The sequence below is a fragment of the Halyomorpha halys genome, unplaced genomic scaffold (genome assembly GCF_000696795.3).
Source record: "Halyomorpha halys isolate HHAL.00 unplaced genomic scaffold, Hhal_1.1 Scaffold270.1, whole genome shotgun sequence".
Taxonomy (NCBI): Eukaryota; Metazoa; Arthropoda; class Insecta; order Hemiptera; family Pentatomidae; genus Halyomorpha; species Halyomorpha halys.
In genome coordinates this window covers 628050-653091 of record NW_027105226.1, presented here as the reverse complement: position 1 = coordinate 653091, position 25042 = coordinate 628050, and the positions used below count along the sequence as shown (strand labels likewise).

The window sequence follows — 25042 nt, the reverse complement described above, 5'->3', positions numbered from 1 at the left end:
TTAAACTCCAGTATGTAAATCCTAAGAAGAAAAAGTTATTATTTACTACTTCCAGACTTTTCACATATATAGTGAAATAAAAAAAGATTTTGGGTGGAATAACTTTTTAGTTTATTAAAATGCTCTATCAGGAATGCTCTTAGTATTTTTATGCATAAAAACCTTAACTGTAGAGAGATTTTTAAGTTAATTTCTACAGAGCATAACAATGTTCTTAGAAGAACTTGATTTAAAATAAGAAGAAAGGGCTACATATCAACAATAGCAAAACAGAGATTTTGGTAACAGACAAAATACAGCAGGGACAGAGGCAGAATTAATATGAAATAGGGCATTACGCTTATGAAATGATCAAAAGCTTTCAGTATTTTGAGTCTATTTCAAATGATTCACTAAAAGAGGAAGAGAAGGTGAGAAGGAGAATATCTGCAGGAAATACAGCTTATTTTTCAATATCAAGGTTCATTAAAAGTTACCTTGTGGGTCAAACAACCAAGTTTATGTGGTATAAAACTCTAATAAGACCTGTAAGTCATGAAAGGTGGAGAAACGGACCCTCAACAATAAAAGTATCAACCTGTTAGACAGGTTTGAAAGAGAGGTTATGAGGAGAATCCTAGGACCCATATGTGAGATTGGCCTATGAAGAAGGAAGAAAAGCGAAATATTTCGGCTAACAAAGACTAAAATCGGTAGGCCATGTTATGAGGATAGAATAGCAAGTAGGTTATACAAGGACGCATTTGATGGTTTGCGTACATGTAGTAGGCCACAGGGCCTAGGGATGGAGTAAAGCAGGATCTTTAGCAGTTCAAGATTTCTGTTACCCATGCAAGTGAAAGAGGAAGATGGTTGGTGGTTGTTGAGCAGGCCAAAGGCAAATTCATGTGCCTGCTGTGCCAAAAGAAGAAGATTTCTATTAGATAATTACCTGAACTGGTGGTGGTTCAGCTGTAACAGGAGACACTTTCTTCTCAATTACTGGTTCCTCAACGGTAATAGGTTCCTTCTTTGGCTCTTCGACAGGTTGAGAATTAAACTGAAAACCAAAATAATGATTAATATTTAAAAAATATTTCCTATAATCCAAAATTAATTAATTAAGTTCATTGTTTATAAATGTTTTGGATATAGTGGTTAATTTATGATGATTAAGTCATTTGTCAAATTCATTGGAAGGTCTCACTTAGTATTAAGGTCAGCCTCAAAAGACTTTGACTCTCAAGAGACAGAAAAAGGCAAATTAGGATTAAAAATAAATAAAGAAAAAAAAAACTGTTGATATTTAGGAGAAGTAAACAAGTCCGCAGACAGCAGATCTACGTTGTATAAGATGATAATTTCGAGGTGATGCACAGTTTCTAATACCTTGGCTCAGTCATCAATGATAAATTTAATGAAACTGAAGAAATCAGAAGGACGATTCTGGATAGAAACCACACGTATTTACCTTTTTATTGCCAAATTGCTGCCAAATAATTAAATTACTATTTGTAAAACAAAGATAACCTAATTATACAAAACACTGATTCAACCTGAAGTGATGTATAGCTCTGAGGCTTGGACTCTAAACAAGAACGATTCACAAGTAGTGAATAAATTTGTAAGGCATATCCTCAGATGAATCATAGGAAATTGGTATATGGCAAAGAAGACACATTGAAGAATTATATGAATTCTATGATGACTTGAGTACACCCTCTTTTGCCAGGACACAGAGGTTGAAGTGGCTGAGTCATTTTCTTAGAATGGAAGAGGAAAGGATGTCAAGAAGAGTATAAGAAAACTGTTCCTAGAGGAAGGCCAAATGGTAAATGGAGAGATAGCGTTCTGTGAGATCTCAGGAAACTGAGAATAATTGTGGCACATGCACAGGTGGAACTTGCAGATTGAGCAGGCCAAGGATCACTTTTGAATCGTGTGTTTACATTTCAAAGTTAAGTGAAGAAAAAATCATTTCACAACTTTTGTCACTTCAATGCAAGAGGTTGATCTATTTCAATAACCTCCTTCTCATTTAAATTTACTTTAAACTAGTTCAAAGTTGAGTAAACAAGCTTCAATGCCTTATAAACAAGATGGACTTGCTAAGTAATATTTCCTTTGGTAAAATAGCTTCCAGTTACCTAAAATATCTTCATTCACATTATGGCACTAATATGGGAGTTCCATAGTCTATGAACATTGTGAAAGGGTTCAGAGAAGCTGTATCAATCTGTGGATATCATATTTGATGGCCATTCAACTATTCAAGAATTTTTTTGAGGCATCTGGTATCAAAGTTGAGAGGAAAGTTCTGAAGACACTGAAACTATAGTTTGTGGAAAAAGTAATTTTGATAGGAAACCTGGTTCACCGAGCTTGGATGGCATAAACCTCAGACCACTTCTCACAAGATCAATTACTTTATATTCTACTGTATGAATGATTTAGTTACAAAATGATGAAATGGGCACCTTTTCATAGACATATTTTTCTTATTAACTAAAATAAAAAATTAGAATAGGTTTTATTTTATCATATACTGATCTTAAAATTGATTATAAATTATATATATGTATATATAGTTGACCGTAAAAATTGATATATAGGAAGATGGTCAGGGTTGCGGTCACAAGTGAAACGAAAATAGTTGTTAACTATTTCCGTTTCACTTGTGACCGCAACCCTGACCATCTTCCTGATTATAAATTAATTTATAACTTCTACTAACATACCTGTGTATTCTGAGAAGAGACTTCGTAAGTTTGAACGTAGTTGGAAGGGAATATTCCAGACCTATCTCCAATCTGACCGGTCCACCAGTCTCCATCTTTACCAATCACTAATATAACCTCGCCCTGATCAAAAGTCAAATCACCAGCTTCGTCGGATTGATAAGGATATAATGATATGTAATAATCGCCAACACCAGTCGTTTCTGGAAAATTATAAGCATTAAAGATGAGATAAACTAATGTTTCAAATACCAAGATAAAAACAAATGTTATATATTAAAGGTCAAACCTTGAACTGTTGGAGGAATTGTTGATACAACAGGGGCAGTCTCTTCGAAAACAACATAAGATTTAGGAAACCAACCTTCCGCGAGGTTAACTTGTCCATAACACCATTGGTCCTAAAATAGAATCCACAATCAGTACCATTTTTACTATCCATACCAGCTAGATAAGGAGAGTATTCTAATTAGGTCATGTTATAAAATGAACATTTTTAAATGGACCTGTGCATTTTTAGAAACAAAAAACACACTTTCAGCCACTGGTTTGTCTGTGTGATTCTGCCATCATAATGGTTCTCTTTTGAACATGGAAAGAAATTTTTTGACTATTTATTTTGGTTTTTCGGCCATCCGACGCCTGTACCAAATTCAGTACCAGATTTTTGAAAGTAAATTAAATTCCCTACAAAAACAAAAAATTTGATATCGAACCAATATTAGCAAAGATAAGGTGTACTGAACTTTTTACTCATGTTTTAAAGTATCTTTACAGGCTCTCATGCAAATCCATTTACTTTATTACTTTTTGGAATAGCTAGAAAATTATACATCTTCCTTCCATAACATTCTAGATATTACTTTAAAAGGTAATTAGATTACCTATAAAGATATTACTTAATCGGACCAATATAAGCAAGGACACACCAAATGGTTTTTTTATTGAACTTTGCTCCCTAACCAGTAAGGAAAATAATGTGTAATATTTTATTATTACTTAGAAAAAAAAGTGTAAAAAAAGGAATTTAGGGTTGAAACTTTTTTATAATGAAAAATTTGATACTTTGACTCATCTCATAAATGTTCTACAGCAGAAACATACATGATGAGTTGCCGGAAAAAGCTTGACTCCTCAGACAATCACAATTTTGGGAAAATTAAGAAAACTTATATCTTCTAACCATTAGTACCTAATCTTTTTTTTTCTTTTTTTTAATACTCTGTAGGCATCAGGAATGTTTGGAATCTTTTTGGTATATTTATTCAGTCAAATATGGAGTGGAAAGATCGTTATTCAAAATAAAAGAAGATGGTGGCACGTGTCTCTTGCCAAAAGTTCGTTAAATCGCAGCCATGTTGAGCAAATTCAAATATTTTAAAAACTTCCCATCATAATTGAAATTACAATACATTTAAGAAAGAATAGAAGTTAAGAATAAGTATTAAAGAAAAATTATTCATAAATAAAATCTTAAGAAAAAAATCAATACCGTAGTGCTACAATCGATTTTGAGAACTAACACTTACAGAAGGGGAAGGAAGAAAACTTGGTTTTTGGAATATTCTTTCCTTAGGCAAGGGCGGAGAGTGATGTTTCCTAGATGAGGAGGTCCTCATCATCTTTTTTCTAGCTCAAGGATGGACATCTTGAAAAGGAAGACATCGAAGAGTCACCCAACAAGAAAAAGGGACTCTGTTTTGGATCGCTAGTGAAGAGTGAAAACTTTTAGAGGACAAATTCTTTGTTAACAGTCAGGTTTGTTTGCTGAAAGATTGTTTACAGCAAGTGTTAGTTTGTTGAGAAAGAATACAAAGAAAACCATCTGCCATCATAGTATTGGTTTTACAACTAAATACATTTATAAAAGTAGATATTAATTTAATTAAGTATTATTGGTAAAACAAAAGTCTGTTCTGATTGCTTAGAAACCTAGCTTAGCTATTGGTGTGCACATAAACATGGTAACATTTTTGGAAGCACTAGTGATTGAATTTTTCACTTTACCTGGGCCTGTGTATATTTTAAATTTCATACAATTCCCTGATTATACTCGCATAACTTATAAAACTTTACTCCAAAACGTACCCTCTTTAACGGATTGAACTGTTTATATGACATCGGTATATTTCATGAAAGATTCGTCTAATGACACATATTCATCGGGAGTATAAATCCTTATAAATTTTTAATTGAGATAATTGATTATAACTCGTAATATGCATGAACGATCGTCTTTATCTCCAACTTCATTATTTTAAAAGTGTAAAAAACGGGAGAGTTGCACAAATCTCCACATTTTCTGGAAAAAGGGAGTCTGGATAATACTTCTTCTTGACTAGGATTGGACATTCAGCTTTTTTACTTGTGCCTTCAAGATGTATAATGTAAAATAAGCATGAATTCAATCTATATCCCTCCAATATTCTTCAGATTGTTTTAATTTTTGGGGTTACATCTCCTATTGTTTGACTCGCGTAACAATAGCTTTCTGTGACAATGATATTCCAAAAGTTTTTTGATAAAAATTACCATTGGTTAAGCATTTCCAAAGTTGTGAATCGTTCTCCCATTTCTATGTTCATTCCAGGAACCCAAAATTTTGCTTATTATGCCCAAAATAGTACTGCCAAATTTTGCTGTCATTTTCCTTATTTTCCCATGTCCATTTATCAGATGTAAAATTAATTGCTTTATTTTCTTCACTATCAGATACTATAATTCTATGCCGATTCTGAACAGAACAAACAATTTCCTCGCAGTCACTATCTGTATCGCAATCAAATAGAATAACTAATCGCTTTCTCTTTGTACTTATTAAAGCAATATTATGAGATTCTTTTTATTATTCATTTTATAACATGGGTTGATTAGACTTGAATAAAAAAATCTATTATTCAATTTTTCAGCATTATAATAAGATGTATTGCAAACTACAAGAATTTTCATGTAAAAAAATCTGTACAACATACCCTATCGATTCTGAAATATTTCCAAGATATTGATGATGCTATACAATGTTGTGCACTCCAGAACTGTACCTTGAATAATGAACGATCCAACTGTTAGCTGACGTGGTGGACACATCATTTTTGTTTCTGCGACAAATGCCTTTCAATGTGGTATACATGTTGCTGGTGGTTGTGGAACAAAAACATCTCGACATGCGTGCCACGTCTTTATAGCGCAAGTGGTTAAACAAACAGTTATTACAGAAAGAGAATGAAAAATGTGGAATACATGGAACATTACAACGACAGACGGTGGGTTTTGTACTAAATCACCATATTTTTAGAGGCTGATCCTCGGTGGTGTTTATGACAGAATCACCTCCACAATGCAGCAGCATTTTTTTTTTTACCTCAATTATTTATCATTTTTTTTTCAAATTAAATAAATATGTTTAGGAAGAATGTGTAACATGGACATGAATATAAAATGGAGCAACATTTCAATAAACAAAAATTTTTTTGTTGAAACAAAGTGTTCTTATAAATGCATTTACATATAAATACAAATAAAATTATCTGAGAGGGTTACCTGTATTTCTGATACACTAATAAGATCCCCTTTGAGGAATGAAAGCTGGGATCCTTGAGTAGCAGAAAACGTGTAAGCAGCTCTTGCTACCATATCTACAGCTTTTCCTAAACCTAAGATCGGATTAAGTCCGGTTGGCAGTGACGGCCCTTCCTCAATAACTGAACCTGTATCACTTTCTGCAACTTCAACAATTCCTCTAAAAAAAATAAATAAATTTAAGATTATATTCCAAATTATTACAATATTATTTTCCTATGATCATGAAAAGGTTATCGATAGTAATAGCAATGAAATAAGAAAAAGTAGAAATTGAATATTGAATATCAATACAATTTGTTCCTATATTAAGGTAAATTCGGATGTCATTTCTGGTTTAATTACATAGATATAGTTTAGTAATTGTGATGTTCATTATTAGCCACTCATTCTAGCAATGATTTATAGAAATGTTTCGTATTTCTTTGAATTACCACAAAACACCCTTTTTTGTTGATAACTTTGAAGAGGTTAAAAACTTTCACAAGAACAGATTTCAAGTTTGGATATAATCAAAACAATACAATATATAAGAGAATTTTTTTTTATTGTGTTGATGTGTTAAGGCAGTTCAATGTCAAGGTATATTGACATATGTACATAAGTCTGTTAAACGTGATTGTTAACATAATTGTACACTTAACATTGTACTATCCGATCATGGATAGTATATTACTTGTACTATCAACTATCCTGCCAGACCTAGGGTGACAGTACTGGCATGACAGTAAATGCAGTCATGACTTGCTGCAAATGTTGTCCCAATACCTGAAAATGTCCTATAATTCACTGTCAAGGCATATATATGTGAAAGTTGTTTCACTAACATTACTATCAACTATCATGCCAGAGCTAGTGCAACAGTATAATCATACATAATGATGTCACTGATTCCCCAAACACAGGTAATAGTTAGTGGCTGATATTTGTTAGAATTCATGGAGAAATATAAAGCATTAATATTATTACAAAATCTAATATTGTTGATTTGCAAGAATTTAGAAAGAATTAAAACTAAAAAGAGGAATTAAGAGAACTTACTCTAAAGGTGTTTTGTTTTGGGAGCTATAGAAATAGAAATATCTAACAGTTCTAACTATAAGATAGATAGTTAAAACAACATTTTTCGAAGTCATTATTTGCATTAGAGTTAGATAAAACCTCTCACTGAAATGAAGTAGCTCTTTACAATGATTAAGTGTTCAACAAAAACTGGATGAAAATATTTTGTTACTTGGACCACTTATAGTAAAAGGAATGACACTTTGAATTATTTTACAATGATATATTGATAACCCATAGCCTCTTAACTAAATTGAGAAAGGATTTCTTTCTGGATAAGTTTTTTACCTGCGGCTAAAAGGTAATTCTGAATATTTGAAAAAATAATATTTATAAGGCTGTAAAGTTCGACACCTGAATGATATAATTTCGACATTTTCAGTGTTTCAGCCCACTGTACATAATCTCAAGGAGACGACTGTCTGGATCTTAAATCACTGAATTGATTAAATCCTCATGCATTCAAGTCTGGGTAAACAGACATTTTTGTGTTGGTGCCAAGTAGTAGGTCATATACAAGATAAATCTTAGTCCAGTTAAACGTAGGAAAAAAAAAGGCATAAAAACTGCATTGAAAGATGTTTCGAGTCGACTAAAGCTCAAGAATCATTAAAAGTCATGCAAATACCTAGCAATTCTACCATATATTTTCAGTAACAGATTTGTTATAACTGAAGTTTCAGATATCATCAACATGAGGGGCATAGGATTTCCATCCCACAACCTGTAACTTTCGTGCACCCTCCAGTTAGAGTTAGCCAGTTAGCCTTGCATTAGAACAAGCTTAATAGTAATAATAAAAGATTTAATTAACCCAATGGTTCAATACCGACAACACCAACAGTCGTTGCTTTAGTCCACTGACACTTATCTCACATTCTTACAAGATCAAATACATTTTTAGGTAAATTACCTACCCAAACAAAATATATAGCTTCTGGCGGTCAAAAGAATTGTCAGCCATTTTTTTAATTTTGAGAAATTAAAATCTATACTGCTACAATCCATGGAGGGTCTAGGGTTCAGTACTTTATAAAAAAAAGTACTGTTACTAGGCCAACAGTTATGCAAGATGATTTGGTCAGAATCACACATGACCGAAAGATTTTACCCAATTTATAAGGCTGAGTGGACCCTAAGAAGGCTCCAGAACCCACAGGGTTGACTCAAGGCTACAGTATAACAGAAAACAATTTTCTGTTCAGCTGGATTTGAACCCGGGTTCTTGGAGTTAGTAGCATCATGCCTTACCACAGTACTACCACACTCTACTGTAATAACTAACAGTACTTACTTTAAAGGTGTTTAGGGAGCTGTAGAAGTAGAAATAATTAACAGTATTTATTCTAAAGATGCTTTCAGAGCTATAGTAGTAGAAATGACTATCAGTACTTACTCTAAAGGTGTTTTGGGAGCTATAGAAGTAGAAATAATTTCTGAAGATCCATTGAATCCAGATAACGGCTCTACATAAGTTTCAGGAAACCAACCAGTCTGACCTCTCAATTCACCAGACATCCACCCGGGTTCAGCATTTTGGTTAATCGGAACCTGAAATAAATAGTTAAATATATATATTTATAAAAAACATTTTTAAAAATAATTTTCAAAGCAAACTTTTAATGTATGGTTAATATACTAATTGTAAATGTTTAGGGAAGAAACTTAATTCAACATTATTATCTGGTAACCATCATATCATAGGCAAGAATCAGCCACCATCTATGAACAAGCCACTTAACCAGAAGCTAGCTAACCCGAAACCTCTTATAGGTTAAGAAAAAAGTTGTTTCTTCTATGAGTCAGACAACAGAAGAGATGAGCTCAAAATCAGATAATTTTCTTTTTGTGTGTTAAAAGAAAATACAGAATGAGTGAGAAATTAACACCAAAACCTAGCATAGGGAGTGAAAAGATGATGAAGAACTAGGAGAAAAACAAGTAACATTTCCAATATTCATTTCACAGAGAACTTCCGTTCCATCTATCAGTTCATCTTCCAAATTAAAATTGTATTCTGTATCAACATAAACTTCATGTAGTCAATAGTCCAATTTCTACAAACCACTACTAAGCAACATTGTAACCTGTTTTGCATATAACCTTTATATTCACTTTTTTACTGTATTATCAAAAATCAGAGGCTTCATTTATATTTATAATGTTTAATTTAATTTATGCCTTAAATATCACAGTCCACACCACTTATTTTACCAAAAACAGCTCTCTATACATTAATTCTCATAATATTCCAGAAGCAAGAAGTATCCGAATTAAACAGTAATCATTAGATATACATGACCCCATCCTACATTAAAATGATTTAACAAAGAGAAAATAGATCTATTTAATCAAAATTTAGTTTCTATTATTTATTTATTTATTTTTTTTATAAATATGGACATAAATCTTACCAAAATAGTATCTCCTGGTTGAAATGAGAGCTCATCACTGTTTCGTGCAACAAACTCATAAAGAGCACGGTACCTAGAATATCCTGAAATTATGTCAAAATTAAATTAACTTAAAAAAAGTTATGACTTAATTAAATAACTCAAACTAAATAGAGATCTTACCTGGAGTTTCTTGAGTTTCGTCAGGCCATGCTGCCGAGGAAGGAGTGCTATCCCAGGCAGAAGTACCCCAGGCATCATCATTATTAATAACCGAAGGCTTATTTAAGCCTTTTAGCTTCAGGTACTAAAGAGGAAATTAAATATGTTTATAAATCAAGTAACTAATATAAATAATTTCACTAAATAATATGATTTCTTTAATCTTATCTGGCAAGCCCCCATTGGAAGATCAATTTATAAACTATAAAAACTAATAATGAAGAAGATGGTTGTGGTAAAAAAAGAAACAAAAATAGTTGGCAACTATTTTTTTTCCGACGGTTCACCCCACTTTGTAGAGCTTCATCAGGGCTGTTCAAGTTGATAGCTTTACAGACTTCTAAAGCTATCAACTTGAACAGCCCTGAAGAAGCTATACAAAGTGGGCTGAAACATCGGAAAATAAATAGTTGCCAACTATTTTTGTTTCCCTTTTGACCACAAATCCTGGCCATTTTCTTCATAATTTGAAATTATATAGTCAATTATTTATATATACTATAAAAACTAATAATTAATTTTTTTCACATTGTCTCAAATCAATAAAAATTGTACTTAAGATCCTCACAAAATTTTGATCGAATAATATAGTAAAGACTCAATAAAATAATATATTACAAACTGATGCTTACATTATTTCTTTTTTCATCATATGCTGAATATAGATCTTCACAATTCTTTAATAAAGCAGACAATTCATCTTTTAACTTTTCAAGCTGTGAATTGTTGTTTTCAACATCAATTTCTTTTTGTGTCGCCTAAAAATGATAAATAAAGGCCATATTATGAAGTTCGATACAATAATTAATAGCTTATAGTCTAAGAACATGGTAGGCCTAACAGAATAAAAAGTTACTTTTCACTATGGGACCATAGCGAATCCTAATTATAATGCAGCTCAATATACCATTATACTCGCAATAAATAAATGTTTTTAAACTTATGTAAGCCAGTCCACCTAACATAAATACCTGGTAATATTATAACGTTTTAAGTAATAATAGCTTATAGTTTGTCTAACAGTACCAAAAAAGTTACTTTTCACTACCTTATAAGAATGATTTAATCTATCAACTAAAACGTAAGTATAATGATAATTCTTATTCAGTAAATTTTCCTTAAGAGATATAAAATGAGAAATCTCTCAGAAGAATTAAATATATATCACAATATGGGCTAAAACCAAAATTCTATAGTTATGGTAAAAATGGAGATATTAGGAGAGAGAGTTGGTTATCTGTCTATATTGTGAAGACTAACAGATGTATCTGGTTATCTGTAGGTATCTTTACCTCCTCAGTGAGCAAAAGCTCACAAATAGCTATGACTATGTATGAGCTTGTTGCTGCCTCATATTTAATCTTATCTTCCAATATTTTGGATTTACAATGAATTGAGGTGGAGTATGAGAGCCATATGGACATCAGGACCCTGTTTCATAATGAAAGCTAATAGTATCAGTTCAAAATACAAGTATAGAAACAACGTGTTAATAACACTAATACTTATATTTTTTCATAATAGGGAGGACTATTAGTGATATTATATGAGTTTGTAAAATGCTAGCTGGTATAAAGAAAAGACCTTTGGCCCAATAGTCCTAGCTTTCAGATACATTTTCACTAAAAATAGTTTATTGATTCTAATAACGTTAGGATTAACTGACATTAGATCGTCTGTTTCTTAGACGAAGTATGGTTGGTGTTTGTCCACCATGTTTTTTAACTGCTTGGCCAAAGGTCGTTTCAATATGCCAGTAGGCAGTGAAGAGCGCAGATCTTGATATTTTTGCCGAAGATGATACCTCCTTCTCTCATCTGCGTTACAAAGCCTTCATGCCTGCTTGGAAGAAAACAGTGCACCCACTAACGTAGCAAGAAAAAGTAGCTCTAAGATAGCATTTAACTCTGTCAAGGACAATGGGTCATCTTGTTATCATCTACTTTGAAGCATCATTAAAAGAAACACGGGATGGCTTAAGTTCACTGCTATTGGACTGTCGTACATAAGCAAACATTGTGTATTCTTTCATTTTAATACATGTTTTTACTTAAAAATTATTGTAGTCCCAAATTATTCAAGCCCCTAAGCTTTTATTACAAAAATTACAATTTATTTGTGGATACGGGAAATTTCTAAATATTCACATTGACATTTTAACAAGTATTCTTTCCCTTTTATATTTTTTCTTAACAATCTTGGTTAAAATGTTAATTAGCAATTTTACAATTTTTCATCAATTATTAATACTTGTGTAAAAAAATAAATTCAAAAACATGCTTTCTTACTTCTTCAAAATTCTCCTCAATTCAGTTTTTGTTTAATTTTTCGTAGAAGCTCACATACAATTTAGTTAATGTTATATCTGAAAAAATTGAACTACTTTATTTAGAAATTTTATTTATATTATTATTGCATGATGGGGAGAGATGAAGGGGGAAGAACCACAGATAGAATAGCAGAGAAAATTTACTTCATGGCAGTCCCACGGAATGAAAATCTGACCTTCCCACCATATTTAATATTGGGTGGTAGTCTGTAGGTAGTTTCCCATATATATGTCAGAAATGACCAAGCAGAGGGTAAAAAAAAAATCGATGAAGGTTCCTTTGAAGGTCCTTTGATGTTGATGCAGATGATAATCAGCCAATTACAAGAAGTTTACATTATTTTATTGTAAATTTTATATATTCTTATTGCAACTTTGTAAGATTTCAGACTTTGCTTCTTAATATAGATTCATATTTTTAACATCATTAATCTAATTGTTGTATTTATATATATATTTTTTTTTGTTCACACAATTACTTATAAAAACAATAAATAGTGAGTAGGACTAAATATGTGTCACTTCAATTTTTTTGGTATTGAACAGGGAGTGGATGAAATATGACCCCTATATTTGCAAGGATATATGTATATATTTTTTATAAGTAAATTATAATTTTTTACATACTTTATAGATAAAGCTCTGAAACTGTTTCACTATTTTTTTTTTTTACTTTGAATTATTGAACAGGGTACTGATTATATTACTGTGGAAGATGAGTATAACAGTGAAACTGAAGATCATCCATGTGAAAGTGAAAAAGAAGTTGAGTCTGATAAAGATGAAAAGGATAAGAATGAAAGGCCTAAACAAGTTCGAAAGTTGCCTAAACGGTTTAATGATTATGCTATGGTAAATTTTGCAAATTTTGTTGATCAAAAAACTTATGAAGAAGCAATAAAGTCTAATGTCTCTGATGAATAGAAAGTTGTAATGGAAAATGAAATGAGATCTTTAGGTGAATCAAAAACCTGGATTGCTGTTGATAGACCAATTAATAAAGATGTTCTGAGTGTGAAATGGGTTTTTTGCCAAAAAGATGAGAAAACTTTTAAAGCAAGACTGGTTGTGTGAGGCTTTGAGAGTTGGCAAAAAAAATATTATCCCATGTAGACTGCCCTAAAACTAGAGCCTGGTGATAATGAAGAATGTGAAAATTACCAGAATTTGATGTATGCTCTATCTTATATCTCTCAAGAAACTAGACTGGATGTGATGTATGCTGTTAATTATCTTCGATCTAATTCTAATCGATATCAACATTGTAGTACTCAGACCCACTTCAAGTACGCTCTTCGAGTCTTGATTTACTTATACCATACTAGAGACTTCAGCTTAAAGTTTACAAAGAATAATTGTGATGTGCTGACAAGTTATTCCAACTCTTATTGGGCTGGAGATCACACTGATTCCAAGTCAACTACTGGGTGAGTGATAATCCTGTTTTCTGGAAAACTATAAAGCAAAAGTTCATAACACGTTCCTCAACCGAAGCTGAATATGTTGCTCTAGCCTTTACTGTGGAAGAGACCTTGTTCGTGAAAAATGTTCTGATTGATTAAGGTTTTAAAGAAGATAATTTATCCGATGTTCATGTTTATGTAGGTAAACAAGTTGTATTATGTTAGCCAATAGTGGTAACTTTACTAAGCGATCTAAGCATTTAATGTAACATTGCATTTTGTCCATGACTATGTTGAACAGAGGGTGATTGATATTGTAAAAATTGATAGTAAATTTAATTTAGCTGACTTATTCACTAAGGCGTTATGTAGAGTTAAGTTTGAGGCATTTTGCCCAATGATTAATGTTTACAAGACCGCTCATATTTTAAGGGGGAGTTTGGAATATGTACAATATTTGCTATTTGGTAACACTGATTGTATGATAGCAAGGGGGAAAGTTCTAGTTGGTTTTAAGTTATTATATGTGTGTACAGTTTTAAATATAGTGTTTTTGAACAGAGATAAATGTATTTCTTTTCTTTATAATTTTAACATAATCAAATAAAACTACAGAATTAAAATATATTAAATAATAGAATGAAGTAATTGATTATTTTTAATCACGAAACATTATTGTTTAATAGACCGACTTGACTTTTCCAACCAATGATACTATTAAAAAACTTAAAATCTTACACTCTTAGTCTAAAACTATCATACATATGATCAATCTTTTAATTGCCAGCTATCAAATATTGATATAAATGACAAAAAGAGTAAAATTGTTTAAAAAACAGAAACTAGTTCTCTTGTTTCAAGATTGCAAAACATACATTCTTATTATTTCTTATATGCAAAGAGTAATTATTTACTTTCACTCCTCCAAAAAGACAGGAAACCATTATTACTTAACCAGACCGTATGTCTATAACCTGAAAGTATCCGAGGATTGATGACTGATTTTAGATTAGTAAAGAAATGTAATAATTAATAAATAGATTGCAGAAATTAAGAGAAAAAAAATCTTTAGTTTAAATATTTTCTCAAAGACATATGAGAGTAAGTAAGTAAAAAAATGTTAGTAGCAATAACATATTTCCCTTCATAATATCAAAATTGAAAATCATTTACAAATAACCTACAAAATATTGAGAGATTTACGAATAACCTCCAAATATATCAAATAAAATAATCAATACACATGTAATAAAAATTGAGGTTTATCATATGAATAGTTAGGATGTGATTAATTAACCTAACAACTCATTTTCACAAAAATTTAGAAAAATGAGTAAAAATCAACAATAAAGGGAACAGAGTATGATTTTGAAGTTGTTAGTGTTCATCACTACAACACTGAGTAAGTAGAAGTGAACAATTATTTTATTCATAGCTGAGGGAATGACATGGATGAGAATGTAGACCACCAATCAGTGTAGGATGATAAGTGTAGCAACTTTGTGGATAATCAAAGGCAATATCAATTAATGTTGTAACTTTTAAACATGAGTGAGTGATGACTTACATCATTTGAGTGATTCTAATTTTACAGGCAAGTTTTAGTCCATAAGAATTTTTACTCAATCCAGTTTACACCCATCCCCAGAATTTTTTTCCCCCTACTGCTATACTGTTTATATTTGTTGTTGGGGCAACAAAAGCAATACAATATACAAACAGCAAAATAAATTAAAAATTATTTATGTAAATTAATAATACACAATAATAAGCACTAAGCAATAAGTTGGACATAATGAACATTTCTCACAATTAAAAATTACCAAAACAAACAAAAAACAAAGTTTCTACATATTTAAAAATATAAAAACCCTACCATACCATAACTGTACATTGATTCCCATATTAATGAGTAATTTCTACCCTCAATGAATTCCCTGTAGCCTTCTGAGATCTCACTTATTCTGATTTTAATACTAACTGAATCATTAAATAATGTGAAACATTCTAAAGCTCTCCTAAAGTTACCTCAATTGTATTGCAATTTCAAATGGTTTTTTCTATCCAGCTAAAGCAACTTTGGAATACATTTATTCTTTATTTTATTTCCTAGGAAGTTATATATTAAAGATGTTGAGGTGAACAAAACTTCCTTTAGAATATTATCAATACTTTATATTTACTTATAACATTTCAGAGTGTTGTCTCCTCAACTTTTAGTACTATTACTGCTACTATTGTAACATTTAATTTAACGTTTATCAACAATTTATGTATATAATTAACACATATACTCAATTTTACCTTATAGTCGAATATATCCATTTCCTTTTCGTAATTTTGTCTCCATAGTTACATAATTAAAAATTTAACAATTTAAATAATATCATTCACTATTGATACATTCATCTATTGCTTTAGCACAAATTAATGTTAGGTTATTCAAGGTGTTATCTCTTTGGATATAACATTATGCCTGTGTGCTTATCGTCTATCACCCTGTTAATATGTCTATATTTAATAAATTTAACTATTCAGATTGAATATTATAGTTTTCAATTGGAGAATTTTATTATTAAATGATTTTACTGATTCTATCTGTCTCTACTTATACATTCAGCCTATTTAATATGTCTACATAGTGTGTAATTTAAGTTTTTTGTGTCAGTTTTGTAGTTTATAGTATTGTTGATATTTTTATTTTGTGAATTGTTTCTGAGATTCTTCTGCTTTTGTGTTTTTTCCATTTCTATTATGATTAGGTTTTGAAATTAAATTTATGGTTCAAAGTTATACTATGGTTAGCCAATGCTTTGCAGTTTTTATTCTTAACATTTTTACAATTTGTGACATATTGTATTTTACATGTTTTTGTTGTTTTATCTTGTGCACGAAATTAATCCTTCGATGAAAATGTTCTTGTTTTTTGATGAGGTTTTATTTTTTATTTTATTCCAGCTATCTTCCGCTAATTTTAAACTTCTGTAAGTAAGTTCAGCACACAGGCATAATGCTATATCCAAATAGATAACACCTTGAATAACTTAATATTCATTTGTGCTAAAGGGATAAATGAATGTATCAATGGTGAATGATATTGTTTAAACGATTATGTGTTAAATTTTTAATTACGTAACTATGGAGTCAAAATTACAAAAATGAAATGGAGATATTTGGCTATACGGTAAAATTGAGTATATGTTTCAATTATATACATAAATTGTTTATAAATGTTACAATTGTAATAATAATAGTCCTAGAAGCAAACAGGAAACACTCTGAAACGTTATAAGTAAATATAGAGTACTGATAATATTCTAAACAAAGTCTTTTTTCACCTCAACATCTTCAATGTATTAAAAAAACAATGTTTGACAAATCGAGTACGATTCATACTGAAATCATACTGCTATATTTGGGAGAAACATTTCCATGTAATAAAATATTTATTTAGATTTATAACTGCTTCAGCTATTGAAAGGTCATTACCACATAGTATCCCGCTCTGAATTTTCAAAAAAATATGTTTATTGTTTTATTCATAACCTGAATTAAGTATTAGTGAAATTTATTATCACTTATAAAGGATAACTTTATCACTCTGAATGATATATATTTTTTTGATTGATGAAAATAATGGGGTATGTTTATTTACTTCCAAACTTTGTTCTTTCATTTAATTCCTATTATCAAGCAAAAACTAAATTTCAGAGATTAAGTCTAGAAAAAGTGAACAACAGGGAAATTATTTCAAAGAGTAACATTTGCTCAGAGCTAAAGGAACAGCCACCAGCAAAGAATGGACTTCAGCTGGAAAACTCACCTAAATGTTTTTTTGTCATAAAATAAGCACCTGGTAAATATAATTCCGGTTGTAGTATTGCGGCGTATAAGATGGGTGTGTAAGGTTGTAGAGCTTAGTAATGAGCGGATCCCTAAAATGTTAATAAACACTAAACTGACAAGCAAACATCCAAGAGGTAGACTGAAACATAGATGGGAGGATTGTATTAAAACTGATTTAGTAGAATTAGGTTTCGAGCGGTGTTACTGGAGGGATGTATGTGGAGAATGATTGGTGGTATTGGCATCGAACCTTCGGGTTCGTTAGGCATTTGTTGTTATTGTCATAAATTAATAGTTGTCATTATTACAGGTATTATTATCATGCAACCTTTTTAAAGTATTTCATTTACTATAACTTAAATTGTTTATTGTGCAGTGTAAGGAAATTTTCAGACACAATGGTTTTATTTTTTTTAATATTCGAGCAGTTTTGACTAAGTAAAATAGAAAATATATATTTTCATGGTCATAAATAACCATCCCCGTACAGGTGCGGTTACTTACGAATTTTTATAGTTTCATTCCATTATTTTCATAAAATTAAAATTCTTGATCTAGTTTTTAAAAAAACTAGAAAATTTTTATTAAAAACTAATGATCATAACATTTCTTCCTTTTTTTAATGTAATATTATAAATAAAAACATTATTGTTTAGATGGTTATTTACTAATTTCCTGTTTATCAGGGCTCTATTATATACAGTTAATCTATTGCCCGATTGCACTTATTTCCTTACTCTATGTATATTACTAAAAAATATGCTAGCTTTAAGCTTGCAGACATTACTGCACATTTGAAAATTTTAGATTTTTCCCCCCAAAATACTATTTTTGAGCTTGACTACTTGTGAAGATTAATAGGTGAATATCTATTTACTAAGTAGAAAAAAAAACACAATTTAAAAGTAATCCAAATAATTAAATTTATATAACAATAATGAACTTCCTATTTATACAATTGAGAAACAGAGGTGGTACATCAAATTCTTCCACCACACACTACAGAACAAACATACAGCAATAAAATTTGAAAACAAATGTTTCAAATATCTTTCCTCAGTTGTTTTTTTCTGGAAGATTTTTTTTTTTTTTAAAGAAAGGAGAAAGATCAGATTCTGGAGTTTACAGTTTGTTTTCTATATCCATTCCTGCATGATTTACAAACACTCTCTCCTTTAATGATACTACACAAAAATGTTGTTATAAAAATCAGCAAAGCTTATTTCACTGGTTAAAATGTGAACCCATATTTTTGAGTTAGATGTTAAACATAAGAAAATTTCCAAATCAAAACATTACAGGTTTAAAAATGAAAAATTAATAATGTTTTAATGAATAGGATCACCACTGAACTCCAAGATGTACTGAGTATTTTATTACTATAATTATTAAAAACAAAAGAATAAAATCATTTAATAGTTTTAAAATGTTTTCATTAAGTTAACACCAAGAAGCCCTCCTCTCTCTCCCAAATACCAACAATATATGAGCTTTTCCATTAATAATCAAAAATATTTTTATTACGTTCTTATGATGTGCCAAACAATGGCAAGTGTCTACAAGTACAAGTGTAAGGATGGGGCATTAGAATTATTGGTCTAATCTGTTATAATGTTGGTCTTTTGAGCACAAACAAAAGGAAGTTAGCAGCAAGCACACATTTATGCTTAGTTAGTGCTGTTCAACAACTGCCAATAGATAGTGCTGTTCAACAACTGCCAATAGATAGTGCTGTTCAACAACTGCCAATAGTGCTGTTCAACAACTGCCAATGGATAGTGCTGTTCAACAACTGCCAATAGATAGTGCTGTTCAACAACTGCCAATAGATAGTGCTATTCAACAACTGCCAATAGATAGTGCTGTTCAACAACTGCCAATAGATAGTGCTGTTCAACAACTGCCAATAGATAGTGCTGTTCAACAACTGCCAATAGTTAGTGCTGTTCAACAACTGCCAATAGATAGATATTTGTGCTCTCCATATTTTAAATAAATAAATTTTCCAACCATCAGAATCAATAATGAACTATAAGATAAGATTGTATATTTTTTAATTTATCAATTGAGTATGAATAAATTCTTTGAAATCTTCTCAATCAATATTTTTGATTTAAAACAGCGCAAAAGCATTTTTATACCTTTATAAAAACATATATCTGGAAAATTCAAAAAATGCTTGAACCACACTAAGTTATCTGTACAAACCGAATCTTACCAAAACTAAAGACAGAGTCAACCTGATATGAGTTCTATGAATCGTAATCATCCACCATTTTTTTTCATTTTACTCTTCTTATAATAAAATTAGTTCAAACTAAAAGTAATAGAAATCAACAAAAAGTTAAAATATTGAATATCAGTGTTGTGTTTCCGCAACTTTTCATAATTTGATATTTACTTATACAGTGAAACTTCTTATAACGATACATATGGGATGTTGATTTGTCCTCTTATACGGAGGTGTCCGTTAAAAAAGGGTAAATATAAAAATGAAATAAAAGAATTTTTTCATACTGTGATAACTTCCAATTCCAAAAAAATCAATATTATTTTTATAGCATTAAAAAAAAAAATCAAATGTCATATCATCTGAACCATCAGTTTGCAGAATTTATATATAATTTTTTCTAAATTAAAGAATTATTGTATTGGAATGTCTCAAGGACACAGCATTGATTTTGATTTTTTTAAATGATGTCTATAAAGACTTTTTACAAAGTTTACAGTAGTAATCTAGTATAAGATGATGAGGGTAGCTAAAAGTAGTTTTGGTAGAATTCGATTTCCACCCAGACAATCTTCTATTAAAACCAATTAGTTTAAAATGTGTATATATATATCCAATTTGATAAAATTTAATTTTAAAATCATTTATGTCAAAGTTAAGACAAGACAATATAAATATTTTTGTTTATGTTGGCAGCAATCAGAAGCGAAAGTTTATTACGAGAAACAACTTCAAAACAAAGCCTACCAAGAGATCTGCAAGAGTTGTTGGATTCCCTTTATATGACTGGTTACATACCCGAATACATCCTTCCTGAAGATGAATTAACTGAGACTGAAAAGACAGAAGGAGAATATCTCGATTTTCCAGAGTTGAAGAATGCTCAAGATAATGTGTTTGTACCACCAGAAAGTGAATATTCAAAAAACAGATTGCATTATAAAAATATAAAAGCTCGAAAACGACTTATTCCAGATAATCATAGAAAAATAAAACTGTCAGGGATACAGAGAGAAATTCTTGAGCCTGAAATAGGTCCAGAAGAATTAAGATCAGACCTCTTAGCGAATCTAGTAGACAATATCACAGGGAAAGATCAAAAGACTAATAACAGTGTAAAATTAGATTTTCTTCTTCCAATACCGGAAATGGGAGCATATCCATCCATTAACTTAAACTCTGATCTTCCTAGTTCAATTGAATCCTATAGTCCAACAGAACAATACAGACCAAGGCAAACTTCATACAGTGGCTCAATATCAATTCAACAAGGTATTTCAAGGCCTACAGAATTCTTTAGAATAAGACAAACTGATCGTAATAATAAAGGACCACCTGAACGTTGGGATTCAAAACAAAATGAACGTAAAAATCAAGAACCAAATGAACATTGGGATTCAAGACAAAATGAATGTAAAAATTCAGAAACAACTGAACGTTGGGATTCAAAACAAAATGAACACAAAAATACTGAACCAAATGATACCTGTAACCCACAACAAAATGAACATAAAAATTTAAAAACAACTGAACGTTGGGATTCAAAACAAAATGAGTGTAAAAATCCAGAACCAACAGAACAATGCGATCCAAAAGAAAATGAGCATAAAAATTCAGAACCAACAGAAAATTGCGATCCACAAGAAAATGAGCATAAAAATTCAGAACCAACAGAAAATTGCGATCCAAAACAAAATGAGAATAAATATTCAGAATCAACTGAACATTGTGAACCAGAACAATATGAATCATCTACTTCAAAATCAATTGAAAACTGTCAATCACAACTAACTGAACGTTTCAATACAGAACCAACTGAATGTCGTAATGTAATGTTAACTGAAATTGGTTCTTCAAAGGTAACTCAACCTTGTAACTCAAGATCAACTGAAATTTATGATTTTGGACAAACAGAACCGATGAGCGATAACAGAATTAACCAACAATGGAACATAAAATTCCCTAACCCACAAGGGTCAACCATAAAGTTCCCTACCCTTCATCCACAAGTGCTCTTGGAAATCACTAACCCACAAGGGCCCAATAATACTTTTTATCCACGAGGGTCAATGGCAACACTTAACCCACAGGGAGCCATGAATATACCTAACCCACAAGGGTCCACAAAAATCCCAACCCTACAATGGCCCATGAATATCTCATACCAACTAGGGTCCACGAAACTCCCTAGCCCAAAGGGCCCCATGATTACCTTTAGCCCACTATGGTACATGAAAATCATTAAACCACAAGGGCCCATTCATATCCCTAATCCATCTCCATGGTTTATGAACACTTCTGATAATAAAGGATCAACAAATGGAAACAATTGGAACAAAGAAAGTACACGATATACAAGTAAAGCACAATACTTATTCACTATACCTGAACCTAGCAAGACACCAAATCACCCAGAATCTAAATCTAATACCACAATGTCTCAACCAATGACATTTGAAATAATACAACCAAAAAGTGAGAAGAGCAAGCAAATGTTTCAATTTACTGTAGCATTGCAATCCCAGCCAAACATAACAATCAAACCTGCTCTTGAACAACAAATAAAAAGTATGTTGAATATACAATTATGGCCAAAACAATTATTTCCACAACCTATAATCAACACAAAGCAACCAGAAAACGGTTTGTCATCACCAGTGCGGAATATAAAAATAGAGGAAGAGATTGCATCCAGCTCACTAGTACCAGAAAGAAATAGAAAAATCCATGCACTGGAGCAAGCAACCATTAGGACACGAGTAGATAATTCATCGAGAAGGGTAGATCTCAAAACGATAGACAAAAATATAGCAACAAACTTTGTTAGCCTCATGGCTGATCCATCAAACATGAATAAAGTGGAACCAGAGGAAGTTAAAGCATTTATAAAACCTAGTTTCTCTCTTAATAGTGAAATGACAAGAAATGCTGAAACATATTTTGATAAGGAATCCAATAATTCATCGGAAATTATAAATCCTTCAAATCAAAATGGCAAAAATAAAGAAAGGAAATATATAAACCAAAGCTTGGTTAGCAATTCCACTGGAAAAGAAAACTCTGATATTGTAAAACCAAAGAAGAAAATCTTTACTTTTTTGAACATATTCAAGAAGAATAAAAAATATCCCCAACCAGATGGGCCTAGTCAAAACCATTCCACTTATATGAAAACTGAAATCATCAATAATTCTCCAAATGAACTTTATAGAGAACTATTAGAAACTAACGCAATGACGGATATCAATTATATTGAAAACGAGTACCCAATAAAGCTGGAACTTGAAGAAGAAGAAACATTTAATCATAAAAGAAAAAAAAAATAAAGGATCATAAAGCATTATAAGATTTTTTCATAGTACACTATGTTTAAAATTGGTTCTAAAAATGACTACGTACTTATAAATAATAAAACAAAAAAAAGACCACCAATTTTAGAAAAGGTATAAACCAGCGATGCCGATGCAGGTATTTTTAACTGATCTATGGATATTTTTCACCTTAGTGGGTAATTGATGGCGAGCAGGGATTTCAGGCAAAATGGCTTTAACGTTAGCAGTGTCCTTTAACTAGCTTTTTAGTTAATCCTTACACACTTTTTCTGTTATATAGTTAATAGAGAACATAATATAAAAATCAAACAAACAAAATCGTTACCTGCTCTTCCATATCTTTTAGTTTGTCCTTTAAATTTTTAATAATCAATGTTTTATCATCGAATGCTGCTTGTTCTTTTTCTTTTTCCTCTTTTCCCAGCTTTCCGGCTGCTTCAAGTTTAGCTTTCTGTTGACTTAAAGCCAAGGTCTGGGCATTACGTTGTTTTATAACTGCTTTAAGGCGATTATATTCCGCTAAATTTTGATCCCTTGAAACACGCATTCCATCTATTACTGATTTTACAGATGTAACTCCACACCTTGTTTCGCTAATTTGTTTAGACAATTCCTTCACTTTATCCTCCTGAAAGCAAAAATTTGCATTAAAATATCATATTGCACCATGCCAGTAAGAAAATGCTGATATGGATATAAAATACAAAGTATCTGACACTTAAGAAGTAAGTAACTACTCTTTTCTTTTTTTTTTTTAATTATTTTATAAAAAAAAAATATTTTCGTGTAAATATAAATTACTGAAATTACAAAAAAATCCTTAAGTTAATCACTTGAAACTATGAAATGTATAATTCAACTACAAGGAAAGATTATTCAAAAAAGGGAATTATTTATTAATAAATGAGGGTTACTATTACCTTTTGAGAAAGTTCAATCGTCAAAGCCTGACTTTTGGCTTTTAAACTTAGAACTAGCTCCTGTTGCTTTTGCCTTTGTGTTTGGAGTTCTTGCAACCGTTGTTTTTCCCACTCAAGTTGTCTCTGTCTCTCCATTTCTCTAAAACACATTAAATAATTCAAATTAATGAAGTGTCGATCTATTTCTCTATTTATAACTGTTTCAATGAGGAAGTCATAATCGATTGAAACATTTGATTATATAATAGAAAATGTTAGATTTAGGATTAAATCAATGTATCAAAAACTAAATGATAATAATATCCAGAGGCAATTTTGTGATTGCCAAGTCAAAAAGCTAATACCCTATAACTTGGATCCAAAATATACCATAGTTTTGATTAAACTAACTCTTATTTTACATGAGCTTAAATTGAGGGAAAAAAATAAATAAATCACTGAAAATCATATTTCTATCAGTAGTCATATTTATTTATTAATTTATTCAAAACAAAGTTATGTTATGTAACATTAACATCCCACGTCTCAAAACCACTCTACATCCAATCATCTCTTCAGTTAATATAAGAGAAGTAGCGAGTAATGCTACTATTGAGAGCTAATCAGAACAAAAACTGTTTCCTTAAAACTTTTACAGACAGGCTAAACAAAAAACTTCAGTTTTCAAAGAAATAAATCAGAATGAAAGTGAAAATGACAACACATCACACGATATAGGACTAGTATTAAAAATTTTACTAACTAAACCTACATAGCATAACATTAAATTCACATGTTTCCTACTGTATTATCAAGAATTAGGAGCTTAATTTTTCTTAGAATGCTTAGTTTATTTTATCCCCTTGATCCACTGGTACACATCACTTATTACCAGCAATAGCACTCTCTTCAATAAATCTGATATCTCCAAAGATATTTGGATATATATATATATATATAAATGATTGACCTGAAGGTGATGGTCATAAGTGTATTAAAGAAACAAGTTTTCAACTAATTATTTACCAAC

General features: G+C 30.9%; 2 protein-coding genes across 12 annotated transcripts in view; one reads left to right on the top strand and one right to left on the bottom strand.

The window, feature by feature from the left end:
• Dap160 (dynamin associated protein 160) overlaps positions 1–25042 on the bottom strand; it is a 110260-nt gene that overhangs the window by 50136 nt on the left and 35082 nt on the right. For all 10 annotated transcript variants that reach the window (XM_067049625.1, XM_067049640.1, XM_067049643.1 and 7 more), the window contains 10 exons: positions 24034–24172; positions 23439–23741; positions 10606–10731; positions 9935–10058; positions 9773–9855; positions 8755–8909; positions 6258–6456; positions 3007–3118; positions 2718–2920; positions 932–1039 (listed from right to left, as the gene is read on the bottom strand). In XM_067049625.1, the coding sequence (XP_066905726.1) occupies positions 932–1039; positions 2718–2920; positions 3007–3118; positions 6258–6456; positions 8755–8909; positions 9773–9855; positions 9935–10058; positions 10606–10731; positions 23439–23741; positions 24034–24172 (1552 nt within the window). The remainder of the gene's footprint in view (positions 1–931; positions 1040–2717; positions 2921–3006; positions 3119–6257; positions 6457–8754; positions 8910–9772; positions 9856–9934; positions 10059–10605; positions 10732–23438; positions 23742–24033; positions 24173–25042) is intronic.
• On the top strand, positions 14935–23127 carry LOC106680613 (uncharacterized). Of its 2 annotated transcripts, none has more exons than XM_014420447.3 (2): positions 14935–15107; positions 20478–23127. In XM_014420447.3, exons 1-2 carry the CDS (start codon positions 15068–15070, stop codon positions 23105–23107), a joined length of 2670 nt encoding a protein of 889 aa, XP_014275933.1. In that variant the 5' UTR covers positions 14935–15067; the 3' UTR covers positions 23108–23127. The 2 variants fall into 2 exon arrangements, with proteins under 2 accessions (XP_014275933.1, XP_066905751.1); XM_067049650.1 differs by lacking the exon at positions 14935–15107 and adding an exon at positions 15165–15299.